General features: G+C 50.2%; 1 protein-coding gene across 2 annotated transcripts in view; it reads right to left on the reverse strand.

The window, feature by feature from the left end:
* THAP4 (THAP domain containing 4) overlaps window positions 1–21,038 on the reverse strand; it is a 40,201-nt gene extending 19,163 nt beyond the window's left edge. The window contains exons 1-2 of one of the 2 annotated variants that reach the window (XM_046017965.1): window positions 20,529–21,038; window positions 17,292–18,454 (exon numbers count right to left, since the gene is read on the reverse strand). In XM_046017965.1, the coding sequence (XP_045873921.1) occupies window positions 17,292–18,454; window positions 20,529–20,905 (1,540 nt within the window). In that variant the 5' untranslated portion in view covers window positions 20,906–21,038. Of the gene's footprint in view, window positions 1–4,659; window positions 4,781–17,291; window positions 18,455–20,528 lie in introns of those variants that run through there. The other variant, XM_046017966.1, reaches the window with a different exon arrangement.
* Between the last annotated feature and the right edge of the window lie 123 nt (window positions 21,039–21,161).

The following is a 21,161-nucleotide window of genomic DNA, read 5'->3' on the forward strand; positions in this document are numbered from 1 at the left end:
AGGGAAGGGGGGCGGCAGTCAGTAGAGCGTCCGACGCCTGATTTCCACTCGATCGTCATCTCAGGGCCCAGGGTTGGGGTGTGTCGGGCTCCACGCTCGCAGATCGTCTGCTTCTCTCCCTCTGTCTCTGTCCTTTCCCCCAACTCATGTTTGCGTGCCCTTTCTAAAATCAGTAAGTCTTAAAAAAAATAGATGTAGCAATGTTGATTTAAAAAAGAAAGAACTACAGAAAGAAGTGGCCAGAAAGCTGGAGCTGCAGAAGTCAGGAGAGAGAGCCCAGAGCTCCAGCACGTGGAGGCTGGAAGGGGCCTGCGAGACGCCGTGGGACTCGGGGCAGAACCACACCACAGAGGGGACCAAAAAAAAAGTGACGTGAGAAGGTCAAAAGGCCCTTGTGCCAGGGGGCATGTACAATGTGCGGCTTGTGCTGGGACAGCAGCCGCTCCTCCAAGTGTCTGAGCTTGGAGCCCGGCCTGGCACTAGGCCTGCTGTAGGGCGTCCCATTACCAGAGGACATACACCCACACAAGGACTGCTGCTCACAGCTGCAGGATGTGGACGATTGGCTGTAAGAAGGAACGAGGCACTGATGTGAACTACCATGTGGAGGAGCCGAGGGAAAGGAGCCACACACTCAGGCCACACGCCGTGGACTCCGGGCACCCGGGATGTGAGAGCAGCACGTTCACAGAGGCTGACGGCAGAGCAGGGCTCCCTGCACAGTGGCATCTTGCAGAAGCTTCCAGAGCCACACTCACAAGACGCATAGGTTTTAGAGTCGCCACCACTTCGTCTGACACATGGGCTATGACCTCACGGCCATACGCTGACATCGGACCTCATTGGTCCACAGCGATGTGGTTTAGGGGTAAGATACACACTGGATTTCAAAAACTCAAGGCAAAAAAGGAGGACTTCAGACATCTTATTAACTTTTAGGAATTGATAATTACATGTTGAAATGATAATATTTCAGACAATACTGGGTTAAATAAAATATAATAGTATTTTTAAAGCTTTTATATATTTATTTTTCAGTAACCCTACACCCAACCATGGGACTCGAACTCACGATCCCAAGATCAAGAGTCAGATGGTCCTCCGACTGAGCCAGCCAGATGCCCCAAGTTACACAGAATATATTATAAAAGTTATCTTCACCTGTTTCTCTTTACCTTTTTATTTTTAAAAGCAAGCTCTAGGTCCAACAGGAGGCTTGAACTCATGACTCTGAAATCAAGAGCTGCACGCTCCTCTGACTGAGCCAGCCAGGCTCGCCTCTACCTTTTCAGTGTTACTATCACACAATTCTCAACTGGGTATGAGCTGGATGGCACCACAGTGGACAGTCTCAACACTAACACTCAGGGAACTCTGCTCCTGTGAATTCTGACGACACCGCAGCTGGACAGGCTTATCCATGGGAAGTGCCGGCAAAGGGATTCCCAGCCAGTCCTGAATGTGGTCCATGTGAGAGCAAGTAGTGGTCACAGGTGGTGAACGGCCCGACCATGCAGGCACTGAAGCTGCTGGAAGCAGGGGAGCCGGGGAGAAGGCTGTAGGGCAGGCCCACGGTTTGCCACTGAGCAGCAACGTCACTGAGGCGGGCAAACCAAGGCACAGATCAAATGGGAAGTTTTTATTCTAAAAGCAAAACACCACAGGCACAATATAAAAAATAAGGCAGAACGAAGGCCAAACACACCTGAAGTCACACATGAAAAGAAAAAGCTTTTCAGACTGGATCACAAAGCAAGACCCTCAATTCTCACTGTGAGAGAGGCAGAAAGAAGAGTGATTAGGAAAGGCATTCCAGAGCCAGACAAAAGTGGGCAGTAGGAGAGTAAGCATCACAATCTCACTGGGAGGGACAATGAACTTCAGGCCAAAATGCATTAAACCGGCAACAGCTTTGTCAGGATGAATACCCCACCATCAGTGAGACCAGCGTGCCTGATGCCGCAGCAGCACTCACAGTCCAGGACCCGTGGGACACACACAGATGTTCACAGAAAGCAGCGAAAGGGAGTCCGGCCTGCTCTGTGTCCAGGTGACCTCCACACCTCCAACAATGAGAAAGCTACATCTGGTCAGGGACACAGCACCTGAAAACTAGGGAGTACGCCTTCTTTTCAAGTTCTTCTGGAATATTCATGAAAACGGGCCTTAGAAATGGTCAGAGAAAATCTAAGTTTCTAGAAACAGAAAGAGTTCCTACTATGTTATCTAATTAGAATGCAGTAAGGCTAGAAATTAAAACACTATCTGATTTCCCTCAACAATGTTATGCCACAAAAGGGAAGCCAGACACAAACATGCACGTATTCTGATTCCATCTGCGTGAAATTCCAGAAAAGGATGAGGAGCGCCAGCAGCAATGGGGTGGGGGCTGGGGTGCGGGGGGCACAAGAGAACCCCGGGGATTCTGGATGGGGGTGCGGTCCCACAGGTGTCTGCACCCATCTGAAGTCACGAGGGGAACACCTGAGGGCTGTTTCACTTAAATTGTACCGCAATGAAAACACTCAGAGGCAAAACAAACATAAACAAAACAAAACAAAACAAAACAGAGCCCGAAATGCCTTCCCTGGACCTGTTTACTACGTTACTGCAACACAGGGCCAAGGGTGGTCAGGTGACAGCAGCCTAGCCTTCCAGGGCCTCTAGTCCATGCTGGCCAACTGCTGCCCACAGGGGGAGGGCCTTTTGTTGCAAATCTTCTGCTATTTTAAGAAAATCCAGAACTACTGATTTGGGGGTTAAATATTCCAATTTCTAAAGATGTAACTGAACTAAAGCAACAACAACAGGTTGCAGTGTGAGGCATGAGGCATGGGTCAGCCGGTCAGCGGGGAGTGAGAGCACAGCAGTCCCAGACCAGGGCCTGGATGTGCGAATACCCTCCCGACACCCCTCCAAGGGTCCAGACCCTGAAGGCGATCCTTGGTGGACCCGGGCCCTTCTGCCTTGGCCCTCACTCACTAGTAGGCGAGAGAGAGAGAAGACAGGAAAAGGTGTTCCAGGGAGGGTCCTGTGAAGGGACAGGGAACGGGGGACCGTGACCACCACCTGGCTAACAAATGTAGACAAACACAGAGCCTGGCCTGCAGCCTCTACCTCCGGGGCACTGGTGCAGGGCCTCGGGACAAGAGAGCTGCCTTCAGTGCTCCGCTAGCCCCGGTCAGGTCTGTTTGCACTCTGCTGGGTGATGACATCCCCCGGTCACATCTGAGTGCAGATGCTGTGCTGTGGGGGTTAGGCAGGGGACACGAGGACCGCAGGGGAGGAACTGGGTGAGGTGGAATAGGGGGACGGCCTGCCTGGGGTGGGGACAGAGGCTAGAAGTCCTGAGAACAGTTGCCAGAACCAGAACACAGGGAGAGGGGCTCAGGAGGTGACGTGGGTCAGGGCAGGGGATGAGGAGAGAGTAGGAGGACAGGTGGGGTTCAGGTGGAGTCAAGTCCAGCCATGGCTGGTGGCCCAGGCTGGAGGAGGATAGGAGAGGGCAGAGGCCATCCCAAGACTGGTCAGAACCCACGGAGGGGTGAGCTCCACATGGCCATGGCACCTGAACACTGAGTGGGAGGGTGTCCCCAGAAGAGCAGGAGGGAAAGATGGCTGAGGGCCTAACTTCTGCCTCTAACCAGGTCTGTCAAAACTAATCCCATTGCCTCCACCAGGGCAGGAAGGTGTGCACAGGTCACGTGGCACCTTCACAGGTGCGGCTGGCCAAGCCTCATGGGAGCACGACTCTGTGTCACATGGGCTGACTCTGAGCCCACAGAGCCCCTACGTGGTGGCCGCGCGGCCAAAGGGATGCAGTGTTCAGGGTGGCAGAATAAAAAATCCTAAAGTGACTCTCTGAAGTCAGAAACACATTCTGAGCAGAAAAAGGAAGCACCTGCGTGGGGTTGAAGGTGCATGCTATTAAATCCACGTCAGGGCACGCTCCCCCAGTGGCCTGGCTTTCCCCACCAGCACACACGCCAAGCATCCAACACCATGAAGCCACGACATGGCATCTGACTCTGCATCCAAGCTCTGACGGCTCCGAGGATCGCGTCAAAGTGAGCTCTCCTGGCTGCGTGTCATTTGCTCTAACTGTAAGGAAGGTCACCTGAATAAGGGGCGGTGGTAAACCGGCACGCCTCCCCCAGTGGCTCCCACACCGGCCAGTAATGGGCTGAGCCAGGTTGCTCTGCGGGGCTGGCTCCGCCCCCCCACCCCCTGCAGTCCCTGCACCTGCACCACCACCCACTGAGCTGCCTGCCACCGTCTCCCCTGTGTTCAGTGAAGCCTTGCAGGGGAGAACTGACAAGTAATTCTGAGACCCACATGTCAGCTTCCAAGAGCCTACAGTGTATATCAAAATTCATCCAACTAAATCCTTAGGACTTGTGTATTTTTCTCCACGTAAATCATTACTAGAAAATTACTAGAAAAATAAAAGTAAAACAAATAAAAAACAAAAAATAAGGGATTTAAGCCTATTTGCCACTTTTAACCTCTTCAAGTAAACTGGACACTTTTATATGCATTTTTTTCTTACTGCTTTTTGCTTTTATTAACATCTCAACCAAAATGCAAATACAAGAATTTAAATTTTCCAAGAAAATTAAATTTTCATTTTTTGGCCTAAGACAGCGAGAGCAGGCTTACCCATCAGTTATGGTGAGTTTTCTGAACTCCAGACACGGTCAAGGTTCTTCAAGGTTGTTTTCTACCAATTGACGGAAAACGTCTGCACCTGGGCTGTTCATAGCTTGGCAGGAAGTGAATGCCAAACTGAAGATGGCATTCTGGGAACTGTAGTTCCACCCTAGGACATGGATCCTCAGAAACTCATGGGAGACCCAGAGACCTGGAGGGAACTGAGCCTGGGATGTGGGAGCAGATCAAGTCAGATCAGACCATGGTGGGACTGGCAGGAAGTGAGGAGCAGGGCTTCCGCTCTCTGCTGCTTCCCCTGGGGAACACAGAGGGAGCTGATCTGTATCATGGGGAAGCAGGCAGAACCAGGCATGTAACAAAAGCTGTTTCTGGAATAGTCCCTCTGGAAACTCCTGATGTGTCCCCTCTGTCTGTCTCCCAGGGGGCTGGCGGCCCACTTATCTTGGCTTGAAGAGCTAATCTTGGAGACTTCTGTCTCCTGGCAAAGGTGCCAGCAGGCAGGTCCAGGATCCCAACCACAGGAAGGGAGCAAACACATTCACTGGGACAGACTGCTTCCGGGCACCTCCCACTGTCACATCGCTGTGTTAGTGACAACAGTTTCCGACACAACACGGAGAGAGCCCAGGCCGAGCAGACACTGTCCTTGCATGGGTGATCTGTTTGTTTCCCACTTGCCTGGCACACTGGGGGAGGCTGTTCTGAAATGATAGCAAGACCCTCAATTACCCATGAAATGGGAAGGTGTGTGTACACACAGAGAAAAAAAGAAATGACTGGAAGTAGGGCATGTTTCTACAAAACATAAAAGACAGAAAAGGACACCCAATAATTTTAATCTGCAAAAGTTATGGCTGATTACCTACTTAACTCAAAAGTCTCCACTGAAAAACTACTAGAAAGTGATTTTGATAGAATGATTAGTTATTCAAATTGGCAGCTTTCCTACACATTAATAACCATATTTATAACAGAGGCGGGGCTTCAAGGTGCAACTCTGAACTGTAAAGAGCTTAGAAGCCCTAACTCATGTCCTTACAATAAGAAAAACAAAGAACAAACTGAAAATCAGTGACTTTGCTTGGACCCATTAGAGAAGTGAGTCCCAGGTCTCCCAGAACCTGGAGGACATGCTCCCTGGGAGCGGATGTGTAAGCTGATAGGGACCACAGATGGCAACTGGGCAGGAGGCTGGAGCTGAGCGCAGGAGGACAAGCATGACAGACACTTGCCTGAAGGCCCCCAGCTTCCAGGGGTCTGACTTCCAGGAACCTAACCAGTTCTCACCATGAAAAGACAAGAAAAAGGGCACTGGTGGCTCAGTCGTTAACCATCTGCCTTCAGCTCAGGTCATGATCCCAGGGTCCTGGGATCGAGCCCCACATTGGTTTCCCTGCTCAGCGGGAACCCTCCTTCTCCCTCTGCCTACTCCCCCGCCCATGTTCTCTCTCTCGCTGTGTCTCTGTCAAATAAATAAATAAAATCTTGAGAAAAGAAAAAAAACCAAGAAAATCCCTTGTCTCTGCAGTGGGAGGGGAAGGAACAGTCCTGAACTAAAGTCACAGCATTCTCCAAGAGGAAAGGAGCTCTTACCTGAGCTTTATTTACTTCAACTGGGGGCAGGGCTTTCCCCACCAGCCCCTCCAGCTTTCCCTTCTCACTCCCTGAAGACTCGTGAAGGTCACAGCCCAGAAGCACAGGCCACACAAGGCTGAACCTCAACGCTGATACTGCAGAGCGCCCCCCTCCCCCACGCCACTCCTCAGGGCTCCTGCAGGTGTAAGATGATCAGAGCAGAAAAAGCCCAAGGTGCGCTCGCTGGGAGGGAGTCCTGAGACAAGCAGTAAAGGCTTGAGAGGAATCTAAAGCCACCGCGATTGCGTTAGAGGTTAGCCAAGACCCAACTGCCAGGCAGGCGAACCTGATACCTCAAGCGAAAGGCCTGTTTAGGTCAGCTTCTATTACCTGTTACACCATGTCCACCTTTCAAAAAACTACAAGCAATGCTAAAAGGCAAGGAAAAAATGCAACCCAAACAGACATCAGAACCTGACACAGATGAGGCAGTGGTTCTGGAATCCTCAGACCTGGAACTTAAACTCTGATTCATCTAAGGGTTCTAATGGAAAAAGCACACAACACACATAAACAGAGGGGCTTGGCAGGAGGAGAGGACGCCGAGGAAGAAGCCAAAGGAAAGGCTGCACAACCCAGGGCTACGGCAACAGAAGTGAAGCCCAGGGTGCATGAGGTCGAAGACAGAGCCGGTGAACCTGAGGATATTCAGCAGAAACTCCCCCACAGAGATGCCAGGAGCAGCACACACAGAATATGGGAGGACTGGGGGACAATTACAAAAAGGATATGTATAAGGAATGGACACAACAGAAATAAAGAAGATGTGTGAAGTAACAGCAAGAAGTTTTCAGAATTAATGTTAGACAGCAAAACACAGATTCAGGAAGCCCAGACAACACCAAGCACAATAAATACCAAGAAACCTACACCTACCAAAAAAAAAAAAAAAAAAAAAAAAAAAAAAAAAAAGCTAAACAGGTCTTTTGCTTGAGGTATCAGGTTGGCCTGTTTGGCAGTTGGGTCATGTCTAAACTTTCATATTCAAACTGTCCAAAACCAAAGATTGAGAGTCTTGAAAGAAGTCGGAGGAAACAATTCTCACCCATAGAACAAAATGGGTAAGAATCACAGTGGGTGGGTCATGTAAGCAAACAAGAGTAGAATTCTGTATCCAGTGAGACAGCCCTTCAAACACAAGACCATATGCTAACTGAGTGGAATTAAAAGGGAACTTAAAATTAAAAACAAAAATTTAAAAAAAACCAAAAATTTAAAAAAAAAGAGAAGAAAATAAACTGTCCTTCAAAAGTAAAGAAAAACTGAAGACTTTTTCAAACAAAAACAGGGAATTACATGCCCTGTAAGAATTATTAGAGGTTCTTCAGGGAGGAGGAGGACGTAGGACAGAAGCCTGAATCTGCAGACAGAGGAGAGCACTGGAGAAGGAATATGCGAAGGGAAAATAAAACTCTTCCTCTTTCTTCTTCTTTTTAAAAAAGATTTATTTATTTATTTGGGAGGGGAGAGCAGGGGCGGGAGCAGGGGAACAGAGGCTGAAGCAGACTACCCCAAGTGGAACCCAATGCAGGCCTCAATCCCAGGACCCTGAAACCACAACCTGAGCTGAAACTGAGTTGGGACACCCAACCAGCTGCACCTGGCAGGCGCCCCCCTCTTACTCTTAACTGACCCAACAGATAAATTTTTGTTCAGATTAATGATAGTGTGATTATAGCGTATGGACAAAGCAAATGAATGACATCAATTTTATGAGGGATGAGAGGGAGAAACTGGTGTGGACCTGGAAGAGCTGCAAATGACTCCATGGTACCCATGAACAAAGTTCCCACAAGACGTAAAACCCACCTGCTAAGGAAGGGGGACATCACACGCAATGCTCAGTCAAAACTAGAGAAAGCAGAGAAGGAGGGCAGAGACACAGAAGAAGCCAACAGAAAGTTGTTACGGACAGGAGAGGTACTCTCCTGGTTCCAAGCTGAAGCAGGAACCACTTTAACGTGAGTGGTCCAAGTACACCAGTGAAAAGATGGAGACTGTCAGAGAAGACTGAAGAAAAAGACCAACTATATGTCCTCTAGAAGAAACCCACTTCAAAAAAGACCAACTATATGTCCTCTAGAAGAAATCCACTTCAAATATAAAGACACAGATCAAAAGCACAGGAACAGAGAAAGATTTGTCATACTAGCACAAATCAAGAGAGAGCTGGAAGAGCTGTATTAACTTCAGACAAAGCAGACATAAGGACAAGAAAGATTACCAGTAGTAACAAGGATCGTAATGTAATTAATAACCAAGGTGTCAATGCTCCAAGAAGACGAAGGTCCCTGATGCCTCCATACGGGAGTCAAGACTGACAGAACTGTAACAAGAACAGACAAATCCACTGTACGGCTGGAAACTTCAACACTCCTCTGTCAGGAACTGGCAGATCCAGCAGCAGAAAATCAGGAAGGACTTGAACTCAACTGCATCATCGATCACCAGTCTATGAGCTGCTGTGATAGGTAACTCCTGTGTCCATTGGAAGGGGCTAAGAGAGGCACTCTGAGCTGGTAAAACCTCACTCCTGGGTGTGTCTGTGAGGGAGTTTCCAGAAGCATGTGAATTGGTGAATGGATTAGAGAAAAGGCCCTCCCCTATGTGGGTGGGCACCAAAGGCCGAAGGCCAGAAAAGAACAAAAGGGCAGAGGAAGGGTAAATTTGCTCTCTGGTTGAGCCGGGTGTCTTCTCAGTACTAGGACATCAGCGCTCCCATCTTCAGACTAAGTCAGACTCAGATGGGGTCTTATACCCCATCCCCTCCCCTCGACAATCCTCAGGCCTTTCAACAGAGACTAAATTATGCCCCCAGCTTTTCTGGTACCCCATCCTGCCATTCATAAACATGGGGGCCAATTCCTGTAATAAATCTCCTGTTCTCTATGTGTGTGTATATATAGACAGACACAGATATCTACATACACATATCTATCTATCTACATCTACATTCTCCATCCTACTGGTTCTGTTTGTCTGGAGAATCCTAACAACTACTTCATCCAACAGTAGACACATGTTCTTCACAAGCTCACATGGAACATTCACCAAAACTGTAAAACATATCTTCACAAATTTAACAGACTAGAAACCAAACAAAGTCTGCCTGGGACCACAATAGAATTAAATTGGAAGTCAGTAACAGCAAGGTAGTCAAAAAATCCCCAAACATTTGTAGATTAAATGAGATACTTCTAAATAATAGGTGGGTTGACAAATAAAAAATTATTCGAACCTCTCTCTCTGCCTGCCTCTCTGCCTAGTTGTGATTTCTCTCTGTCAAATAAATAAAATATTAAAAAAAATTCCTTATCAAATTTTGTGGGGTGTAGTAAAAGCAATGTTTAGAGGAAAATTTATAGCACTGAATGAGTATATTAGAAAAAATATCTAAAATCAACAATCTAAGTTTCCATGTTAGGAAAGTGGGAAGAGAAGAGCAATTAAGTTGAAAGCAAGCAGAAAAAAAAAATTAATAAAATTAGAACAGGAACCAATAAAACTGAAAACAAAGACAAACAGTAAAGTGAACATCAAAGATTTTTTAAAAGATCAGTAACATTGATAAATGTCAAGCCCAGTTAACTAAGAACAGAGAAACAGGCCATAAAATACCAATATTATAAATAAAAAAGGGCCATCACTACAAATCTTGTGGACATAAGAGGATCAGTCAGAGGGGAATATGAACAACTCTATGCCCACATATTTGATAACTTAGGTGAAATGGACCAATTCCTTGAAAGATATATACTACCAAAACTCACATAGAATAATCTAAATTGGCCTATATCCCTCAAAGAAATTAAATAAATAATCTTCCAAAACAAAAAGCACCAGGTCTAGATGGGTTTATCAATGAACTATACCAAAGAATTAAGGAAGAAGTTCTACCAATTCTCTACAATCTCTCGTAGAAGGTAGAAGCAGAGAGAATATTTCCTAACCCATTCTATGAGAGGCTTGGTACTTTAAGGTAGAAGCAGAGGGAATATTTCCTAACCCATTCTATGAGAGACTTGGTACTTTAACACCAAAACCAGACAAAGATATTACAGGAAAGGAAACTACAGATATCTTTTATGAACACAGATGCAAAATCCTTAACAAGCATTCAGCAAATTGAGTCCAAAAATGTAAGAAAGTGAATTATACACCATGCCTATGGGTTTATTCCAGGTGTGCGAAGCTGGTTCAGCACTCTACAACCCATTAATGTAACTCTTCACACCAAAAGGCTAGAAGGTAAACCACATAATGACCTCAGTAGATGCAGACAGACTGTTTGACAAAATCCAGTACCCATTCCTGATAAAAACTCTTGATAAACTAGGAATAAAAGGGAACATCCTAATAAAGAATATCATTGATAAAGCCTTACAGCTAACATCATACTCAATGGTGAGAAACTCAAAAGCTCTCCTGCTAAGATCAGCACCACTCATAGTCAACAATGTGCTGGAAAAATCCTACTTGATGTAATAAAAAAGGAAATAAAAGGTTACAGGTTGCGACAGAAAAAATAAAACCGTCTTTGTATCCAGATGACATGACTATCAATGTAGAAAACCCCAGAGAATTGAGAAAAAACTCCTGGAATTAATAAGCAATGGCAGCAAGGCTGCAGAATACAAGGTTAACATATGGTTGTTCTCTCACACAACTGCAAGAAACAACTGGAATATGAAACTCTGATGGAAATAAAAGATCAAAATAAATGGACGTATAGTCCACACTGATGCACCAAAGGCTCAACACTGTTAAGATGTCAGTTCTTCCCACCTTGGTTTATAGAGTCAACACAATCCCAACGTCAAAATCCCAGCAGGCCATTTCCTGGAAATCAACCAGCTGATTCCCAAGTTTATATGGAGAGCCAGAAGACCCAGGACAGCCAACACAACACTCATGAAAAAGAATAAAGTTGGAAAACTCACAATCCCGTATATTTCACGACTTGCCAAAAGCTACAAGCTACACTAAGACAGCATGATGCTGATGAAACAGGAGCTACAGAGATCAGCACAACGGAAAGCCAGAAGGAGATCCACACTAATTCATGCGCCTGATTTTTGACCAGGGAGCGAAGGCAACTTGATGGAGAAAAGATAAGTCTTCTCGACAAATAGTGCTGGAACAACTGGACACCGACATAAATATAAATAAGTGGAAACACATTCTAGGTTTATAGAAACTTGACATTGTTTAAGTGTTGCTACTAAGCAAAGCAATGTACAGATTCGATGCAATCCCTATCAAAATCCCAATCACGTTGTTTGTAGGAATAGAAAAACCCATTGTAAGATTCACATGGAATCTAAAGGGCCCCAGAACAGCTAAAACGTTTCTGAAGAAGAACAAAACTAGAGCACTCCTACTTCCGGATTTCACAGCTCACTACAAAAGCTACGGTAATAAAAAGTGTGGTGTCAGCATAAAGACAGACATGCGAAACAATGGAACAGAATACAGAGAGCTGGAAATAAACCCTTGAATATGTATGGTCAACTGATTTTTGACAACGGAGCCATGACCATTCAACAGAGAAAGGACAACGTTTTAAACACATGGTGCTGGAAAACTGGGGATCCTAAGTAACACCATGTATAAACATTTACTTGAAACAGATCAAGAACCTCACTAAGATCTAGAACAATAAAACTCTTACAAGAAAACAGCACAAAAGCTTCACAGCCACAGACTTGGCAATGATTCCTCAGGCACCACACTAAGGGCACAGGGAATACAAGAAAAAAACAGACAAATTCGACCATGAAAATTTTAAAAATTTGTACATCAAAAGGTACTACCCACAGAATAAATGGGCACCCCAGAGAACGGGAGAAATATTTACAAATCCTATTTCTGATCAGAGATTGATGTTTGCCACAGAGAGAGAAGTCCTAAAACTCAGCAACGGGTACAGGAAGAGCCCAACTCATAAATGGACAATCAATGGGGCACCTGGGTGGCTCAGTGGGTTAAGCCTCTGCCTTTGGCTCGGGTCATGATCTCAAGGTACTGGGATCGAGCCCTGCATCGGGCTCTCTGCTCAGCGGGGAGCCTGCTTCCTCCTCTCTCTCTGCCTGCCTCTCTGCCTACTGCCTACTTGTGATCTGTCAAATAAAAAAAATAAATAAATGGACAATCGAGACTTTTCTCCAAAGACACACAAACGGTCAATAATGCAAGAGAAGATGTTCACCATCACCAATCATTAGGGACACGCTCACCAGAACCGCAGTGAGATAGCGTGTCACACCTGCGAGAATGGCTGGGATCAAGCGGACAGGAAACAGCTAGTGTTAGTGAGGACGCAGATGGAGCCTGTGCTCTGCTGGGGGAACGTTAAGACGGTGCAGTCCGCATGGAAAACAGCACGGCGTCCTCAAAGGAATCAAACAGAATCACCACAGGATCTGGCAAGTCCACTTCTGGGTATTTACTCAGAACCACAGACAGTAAGGTCTGAAGAGGTCTGCTCACAGCAGCACTGCTCACGATGGCGAAGATGCGGAAGCAGCCCACATCTGGCACAAGATGAGCGGATGAGCACGATGTGGTCTGTTTACGTGAAGGAATATGTGGACTGAGCCTTAAAAAGCAAGCAGATTCTGCAACACACCACAATGTAAGGACATTATGCTAAGTGCAATAAGCCAGTGACAAAAGGACAAACACAAGGATGGTTCCTCTTACAGGAGCCACTCAGAGTCGTCAGGATCAAGCAAAGAAAGCAGAATGGTGACTGCCCAGGGCTGCAGGGAAGGGAGAGGACAGTCACTGCTTCACAGGTATTGAGTTTCAGACTGACCGCAGTTACAGGATGGACAGTGGCGACAGCTGCACAACCATCCGAATACACTTAATACCTCGGAGCTTGACACTGAAAAATGGTTACTACAATGGTAAATTCTTTATGTTCTGTATATTTTAACTCAATTAAAAAAAAAGGGTAAAACAAAGAGCCATCGAGGCACAAAAAGACAGAAACCTTAAATATACACACATTGTTCAAGTGGAAGCAGACAATCTGAAAAAGCTGCCTGTCCACCCCACAGGGTCCATACAGGCCATGTATTCCACCTACAGGACATTCTGGAAAAGGCAAAACAACAGAAACACTAGAAAGACCAGGGTGCCAGGGCTTAGAAGGGAGCACAGGGATTTTTAGGGTGACGGTAGATCCATGAGGGTACTGAGGTTCTCCTTATATCACAATCCAAGCATAAGACATTGCACTTTGACCTGCATGAAGGACTTCAGTCATAACCACGTTATCGGGATTGGCTCCCAATGTGCAGGTAGTGAACCTCTGGGCTACCAGGTGGGCCAGCACGGGTGGTCAGGCAGCTCGGACAGAAACCGAGGCAGGAGGGGTGGAGAACTCCCTGCAACACCCCGTGAGAAGGCCAGTCAGCACCAGCTTTCTGGAGGGCAAACTTCTATACCTAGAACCTGCAGGCCCCGGCCGAGCTGCCCTGTTGCACAGAATCTGTCCAAAAACAAAGGATCGGCTACAAATAAAGGGCTGAATAAACATGTGGATGGCTCCTTCGACATAAAATCCCTAAAAAGTTTCCTTCATTGACCACAAATTCATGACAGCACTGGGCACCACTAAGACAGAAGACACTTTGAGTCAGGAGTCCAGACAGCTCCCAGAGGCCACGTCCAGGAAGCCGCTCGCCTTCCCCACCCCTCCCACTGCCACTCCCCGACGCCTCTTGCATCTTGCACCCCCACCCCCCAGAGACCAGCCCCACCCTCCAGGGGGCATTGGGGTAGAGGTGCAGGTACACCCCATCCACCAACCCCCTCCCCAGGCCAACTTTGGGGCCCCAGCACACTCCTTCTGGCCCTCAGGACTCCACCTCTCCATTCCACCCAGCAGCAACACAGCTGCTTGCTCGTCTCCACCTCACAGATAAAACTCGCCCCTGGAGCCACGTTCCCCTTCGGTTACTGTACACGGTCCACTCCTTCATGGCTAAACCTCTTCACCAAAGTGCCTCACCCTTGCCCCGCCTTCACCAGCCCCGGACCCGGCAGGATTCCCACTGCTCCAACTAGAAAGTGATCACCAGTGACCCCATGTGGCTGAGGCCAGCCGTGTTTTCTCCATTCTGATCAGGGCTGGATCCAACCCCGCTGAGCAGCCCTCATTTCCTCTCCAGACTGCCATGACCCCACATTCCCTCTTTCACTCTCTCCTCCTGGGCCCTCTTCTGCCACCCCTCCACAAATATGTCCTGCTCCTAAGCTGGGCCCTGGCCCGGTCTCCAGCTATAGCTTCTCCAGGAAACCTCATTCTGTCCCATGGCTTTAAATGCCCGACCTCATCCTGACACCACAAACATACTAAACTTTCAGAGGACAGGTGCGGGCCTGGGGCATCAGCACCTAAGGAGTATCTCAAACTCAATTCCTCTCAGAGTTTTACTGTGCTCCTATAGGAGTTCCAAGAATACCATTAGATACTCCCCCAGAAGAAGAAACATTTGGATACAATAAATGGTGATGAGTGAAGTAACAATCAGATGTGCCCTGCCCTTCCCTCTCATTCCAGCTGATAAAGGGAAGCTGGGATCCGTGAACCAAGATCACGCACAGTCCCAGCCAGCAGTGCGCAGGGGAGGAGGTGGGGGAGGGGAGCACAGCAGCTGGTCAGGGTCACCTCGAATGGTTACAGAGATGAGCCTCAGTGATCCTTGGTAAAACCTGACAGACACCCACTAGAAGAGCAGGAAAGGAGAGAAAAACCTAACAAAACAGCAGGCACATTTTCCAAATAATCAATAATCCGAGGTAAATGGATTCAATGGCTCTCTAAAAAAACACAGACCTGCAGACCGAGTTAAAATACAGCTAACAAATAAAGGGCCATAAAGGAGTTTGAAAAATAAGGAGATAAAGAAGTAACACTTCAATGGGGACAAAAAAGGGGTGCTCCATGCTGATAACGGTCAGGAACACCTGGGCATCTACTGCAGGGCAGGAAGCTGGCCAGCGGACTCTGTGCTCTCTGGCAGGGACCAAGGGACTCAGGAAGTCACGGCGCAGATCTGTGGATGTGCAAGCTGGACCCAGGCTCAGAGGCACAGAAAACAACATGACCAACTACTAGGGCCGATACATTTCTGCTCAAACTACAATGAACGTCACAAAAACAATCTGAGTCTCAACCAGCACAAAATCCCAAGAGCGAGCTCCCAAAGCAGCTACCTTTATGTGACCAAATCACTGGGCCTTAAGGCAATAAAGTTTAGAAGTAATCACAAAAAGGGGGGGGGCACAAGTGAAACAGGTGAGGGGATTAGAACACACTTATCTTGATGAGCACGGAGTCTAGTCTCCAGTTATTGAATCACTCTATTGTACACCTGAAACTAATACAACACTGTATGCTAATTATGCTGGAACTTAAAAAAGAATACAATTTTATATAGAATATTTGAACCTGTCCAAAAAAAACCCGTACAAAAAATTAGCTCCCCTTCCTCAACCCATCCATCCACTCGAAAAACTTACAAGCCCTTCTAAATCACTCAGTTAAAAAAGGGAATAAAGACTGAACCAGCTATTCAGAAACAAAAAGCAAGGAGAGCAGCACGAGACAAATCCTCGTGGGGACCAGTGGGATGGAAGGAGCGAAACACCTTGGAGGGCAGGTATCAGGAAACACAAGCTGCACAGACAGAAGCTAAACGCGTCCCTCCAGGGGCCAGAACAACAGAGTTAAACCAGAAAGTAGAAAGAAGCGAGGATTAATGAAGTGGAAACAGCAATGTGGCCTTGCTCGATGGAGCGAAGGGTTAGCTGTTTGGAAAGTCCTGTGATCATGACAGACCTGGGGAAGTCTGACCAAGAAGAACAGAAAAAGGTACCAAAGTAGTATCTGCTATAAGAAACTACAAAAACAGCTTTAAAATACTAGCAGACCAGTACCTCGGGGGTTCTCCGCTGCAGGGTCCTTCCCCCAGCATGCATTACGAAAAGCACCAGGATGGGTCTCTTTTTTCACTTTTGTTTTGGTTGTGTTAAGGGTGGTTGCCCTGGGGTCCAAGGCCTGTCACACTGACAGCCTCCCACCCCTGCCCCCGGAGTGTTCATTATATCGGGGAAGACAAATAGTGATCCAGATGAAGCGAACATAAGGAGGAAAACATCCTTCATGGACACACAGCAGGTAAAAGATACTATACTCAGAATGCAAAGAGTATCTAAAAACCAATTTTTACAAGCACTAAATAGTAAGAAGAGCTGAAACAGAGCCAGTAAACACACAATGGATAGGTTAGATATGTATCCAACCCATCAGTATCAGGACAGAGACATGTATGGAAAAGCACAGAAAATAAGTCACACAGGAAACTTTTAAAAAGACCAAAAGGTGGGAGGTGAGAAATGGTGACTCTCACCACTTCTTCACCCATATATCCCTGTAGTAGCTTAAGTTCTAGAATGAATATATTCTACTGTAAGAGACACTTAAAATTTTAAGGAAATTATTAATGTTCGAAACGACGTAACTTCATGGATATTCACTAAAATACAAATGGAAAGAAACTCCCTGTGATTTTCAGACCCTCCCACCACTCTTCTAACAGCTGGCTGTGTCTACATTCTGCAATGGGACGCTGACAGGGCTGGCGCCGGGGTGAGCATGAGGCGTGCAGTGGAAGCGGCCTTGCCCCTGTCCCCGTGGGAGACCGCGCAACGAGGGGCTCTCCCAGCGGCCATGGAACGCTTCCCCTCTCACGGGCCGAACCCTCACAGCTCCAGATGCCCCTCAAGCACCCCAGAGCGAAGGAAGCTTCCAACCGGGGCTCCCCCTCTACCAAGTACAGTGACCAGCGGAGCCTCCTCCCGAGGAAGCCGGGCGCTTGCAACACGCAGGAGTGCTCGGGGACTGTGGGCCACGCAGCCTGAAACCCGTCCCCACGACCAGGCAGTGCGGCGCGCGAGGCTCTGGTACTGACCGCGGCTGAAGGGCAGCAGGCTGCTCAGGTAGGGGAAGCTCACTCTCCGCAGCTCGTCCAGCTTCTCCTGCAGCTTGCGCACCTGGCTATCGGAGCGGCTAACCCTCTGGCGCAGGCTTTTCAGCTCGCCGTTCTTTTTCTCCACCTGCTCCCGCAGGCAGCACACCTGGCTCTTGTTCTGTCGGGAAGAGAAGCAGTAAGAGTGCAGCGAGTCGATGAGCTTGCAGGCGCCTGATGCTGACAGGATGACCTCGTTGATGGACATGGGGCTGGCGTCGCTGTGCTCGCTCTGGACGGCCTCTGCCGCTGGCTTCGGGGTGACATCTGTTGGGGGGGCAGAGGGGCTCTGGGAGGGCTTCTGAGGCGTCGCGGTGAGTGATGAGCTCGGGGGGCTCTGGGCCAAGCCCTTGTCAGGCCCCAAGCTACTCCCGCTGCAGCCAGGCTCCACGTCTCTCTTCAGCCTCTTTCGGTCAACAGGCTCTCGGGGCACAGATGCCCTCTCTCGAGTGTGCTTGGAGGAGAAACTGTAAGAATGCAGTGAGCCAATAAACTTGCAGGCCCCAGACCCTGGCGGGGTAAAGTCATCCACGGAAATGCCGCTCTTATCCACCAGGCCGCCGTCAGGGACGGCGGTGGTGCTCTCACCACTGGCCTCCACGGCAGACGTGTCTGCCTCTCCCTGACTGCCCGCCGCAGCGCTGGCCAGACCATCGCCTGGAACTCCTTCCGGGGCCTGCCACGTGCGCTCCTGACTGGCGGCGTCCTGGGAGGCCCTGGGGGCAGTCTCACCCTGCAGTGCAACTTGCTTTGCCTTTCGGGATCCTGGCTTGGCCATTGGGTTTTCCCCTGAGGACGACGATGAACCTGTAGCTCCTTTCCCGTCCACCCCGCTCGCGTGTCCCCTCAGGCCCCCAGAGGCCTTTCTGGTGACCTTTCTCCTCATGCGGCCATGACCTCCAGTGCCCCTCTTCTTCTCGGGCAGGTGGAAGATGGAGGGCACCGCCGTGGGCTTCAGTAGGCGATGCTGATCCTCCAGCCTTTTGGAGAAGCTGTCTTTGGTGAAGTGTTCACTACAGAGGAAAGAATACTTAGTGGGGGTCCAGTTATCCCTCTGAACAGCTTTTAACCACTGGATCAGACGTTTTGAGTCCTTTAGGGGGAACCTGCAGGCAAAATGACAACAGAATTAGAAAGAAATAACTGCACGTCTCCTCCCAAATTTATCAACTATAAAGGCAAAACAAGTGTTTCTGTAAATACCCGATCCTGTACTGACTTCAGCCATTTAAAATGTTAGTAAAAATTTAAGGAACACCTACTTGCAAGTAAGCACAAGACAGAAAGATGACAGGCTGACTGCCTACCCTTAAGGCACTTACAACTGGTAGGGCAGATAGAGGATGAAGGTAACCCCTCCCAGGCTGTGGTCAATGCCCGGTACGAGAGGTCGCACGGGACGGCACCCAACAACAGGAAAGCCTTCAGGAAGCCCTGGAAATAGCTGCTAGAAACACACAGCTGAACAACCCTCCTGGTGTGCCTCAGATGAAGGCTGGGTGCTAAGGCAGGGGTGGTTGGTTCCCCTGCTCGGAAGCCAGGCCCGGTCCTGGGCCACAGAGAGGGGAGCAAGGAAGCCAGAGCCTCTGTGACAGTGCTTGAGCCCAGCCTGAGCCATGACTCAAGCAGCTGAGCTAAGACGAGGTCAGACTCAAATGCTGTAGTCCCCCGTTCCTGCCACAGTCCCACTGCTAGGAGGAAAACTGCTTTTTGAAAAAGCAACCAGCTCCTGGAAAGTACTGAATAGGATACTTAGTAATCACTTCTTAATAAAACAAGATCTCTATTTAGAAAACTGGAAAGGAAACTCTATTGTAGGGCTGGGGTGGTTGGGATGGGGTGGTTAGTCCGGAGGGCTATCTCCTCCACCTGAAGTCCTCTAACCCACCTGTAGCCACTGTGGACCAGAACCAGGACCCAGACAGATACTAACTCCCCAGAAAGTTCTGTGCAACATGACCTGCCACACTTCTTCAACGTTCTGGGAGCCCGCTTCCCCAAGACCCAGATTCGCACATCCTTCGCCCCATGCCAGCGAAGACCATTGTGAACGCCAAGGGCAGCCTTCTGTGCTGCTCTGCCTGGCTTTTGAAAGCAGTATCAAAACTTTATGGGACAAAGGCTCTGAAGGAAACTCAAGAAAGCACAGTGGCTGGCCTCCAAAACAATGTATTACCAGTTCCTTCGATAGATTGTAACAGCGTGAGAGAACAAACCACTGAGAATTTCCAATGAAGCTACAGGTAACAGGCCAGTCGAGTCTCCAAAAGCTAACTCCCTGTAACCCACAACAGAAGTGCGCAGGAGGAGGCTTTCCAGGCTCGACTCCTGAAGCCCTCAGGAAGGGAGCTGGACCCAGAAGGCAGAGCTCTCTCCCTGCCTTGGCGTCCGAGCAAGAAGTGGCCAAGAGGGCCCGCGCACACGTCCGGCGGGGAGCCGGCCTCGCCCTGCCCCAGGCAGGATGTCCCGGGACGCCCTGCAGCGCGGCAGGGCCACTTCTCCCCGCGATGGCGAGGACCCTGCCAGTGGCAGAGCGCGTGGGAGCGCGTGTCCGTCCCCGAGGTACAACCTGCGTTTGCTCAGCCACACTCCCGATGGCACAAATCAAGGCAGGCTCGCTCGCGATCAAAACAGCACAAAAGTCACAGCAAATCCAAGAGGACAACTGACCCAAGAGCGTCTCCAGAACACACAGACTGGAGACTGGTGGTACCACCGCGAATCAATGGAGCGCAGGGTGGCCGCGGGGTTGGGGGGAGAGGGCGGTGGTGGTGGCCGTACGGTGGGCGCCGGGGGGCCGAGGGATGGCGTCCGGGTGGTCTCCTAGTCGGCGTGGGGTGGGCGCCGGGGGTCGGAAGGATGAGGGGTGGGGGGGCGGGGGGCTGCAAGGGGCCGCCGGGGGCCGCGGCGGGGAGTGGGGGGGGGGGGCGCCGGCCGCGGTGGCCGGAGACGCCCGGCCCAGAGACGGCGGCCCGGGCCAAGGTCACACAGCGCTCGGCGCTGACTCACTCACGGGACCGGCCCCCAGGCCCGGCGCACCGAGGCCCTCCCGCCTCGGGCCGGGCTGCGCGGCCTCAGTTTCCCCGCGGTGCCGGGCCGGGCCGGGCCGGGCCGGGCGGGGGCGTGGCCGGCGGGCCGCGCTGGTGGCGGGCCGGGCGGTGGCGGGCGGAGCCCGGTTACCTGTGGAAGGAGACGGCGCGCTTCTCCCCCTTGCCCTGCCGGTTGGAGCAGTTCGCGGCCGCACAGCAGATCACCATCTCGGGCCTCAGGCCGCCGCGCCGCCGCCAGGCTCCGGCCCTCGCCTCGCCGCGCCGCGCCGCGAGCGGGACCGCCCCGAGGGGAGGGCGCGCGGCGACACGGCTGCGGGACGTGGGAGCCGGCCGCCGCGGCTCCCGTACGGCAAGATGGCGGCGCACGCCCTGCCGCCCCGCCGCCCGGCCGCCCGGCCGGGACTCGGCGTGCCGAGGCTCCCCAGTACCCGGTTGGGCGCAGCCTGCGGCTCGCGGCGTCGGGGGTGGGCGGGGGCGGCCCGGGCCGGCGGCCCGGTACAGCGGCATAGCGCACCAGGCCGTCCGTACGGCAAGATGGCCGCGCCGGCGGCCGGGGCGCACGGCGGGTTAGCGCGCCCTCCCCGGGGCCCCACTGCCCGCCAGCGTCTGCCTCCGCAATCCCCACGGGTCGCTGCCGGGGTGTCCGGAGCGAACGGGCAGGCCGCCAGGGAGCCGGGCGCGCGGGCCCAGCCCTGGGCTTTGGGCCTCGCCGTACGCCAAGATGGTGGACGTGCACTTCCTCCCACACTTCCGGCCCCGCCCG

This window comes from Meles meles, chromosome 9 (assembly GCF_922984935.1).
Source record: "Meles meles chromosome 9, mMelMel3.1 paternal haplotype, whole genome shotgun sequence".
Classification (NCBI taxonomy): Eukaryota; Metazoa; Chordata; class Mammalia; order Carnivora; family Mustelidae; genus Meles; species Meles meles.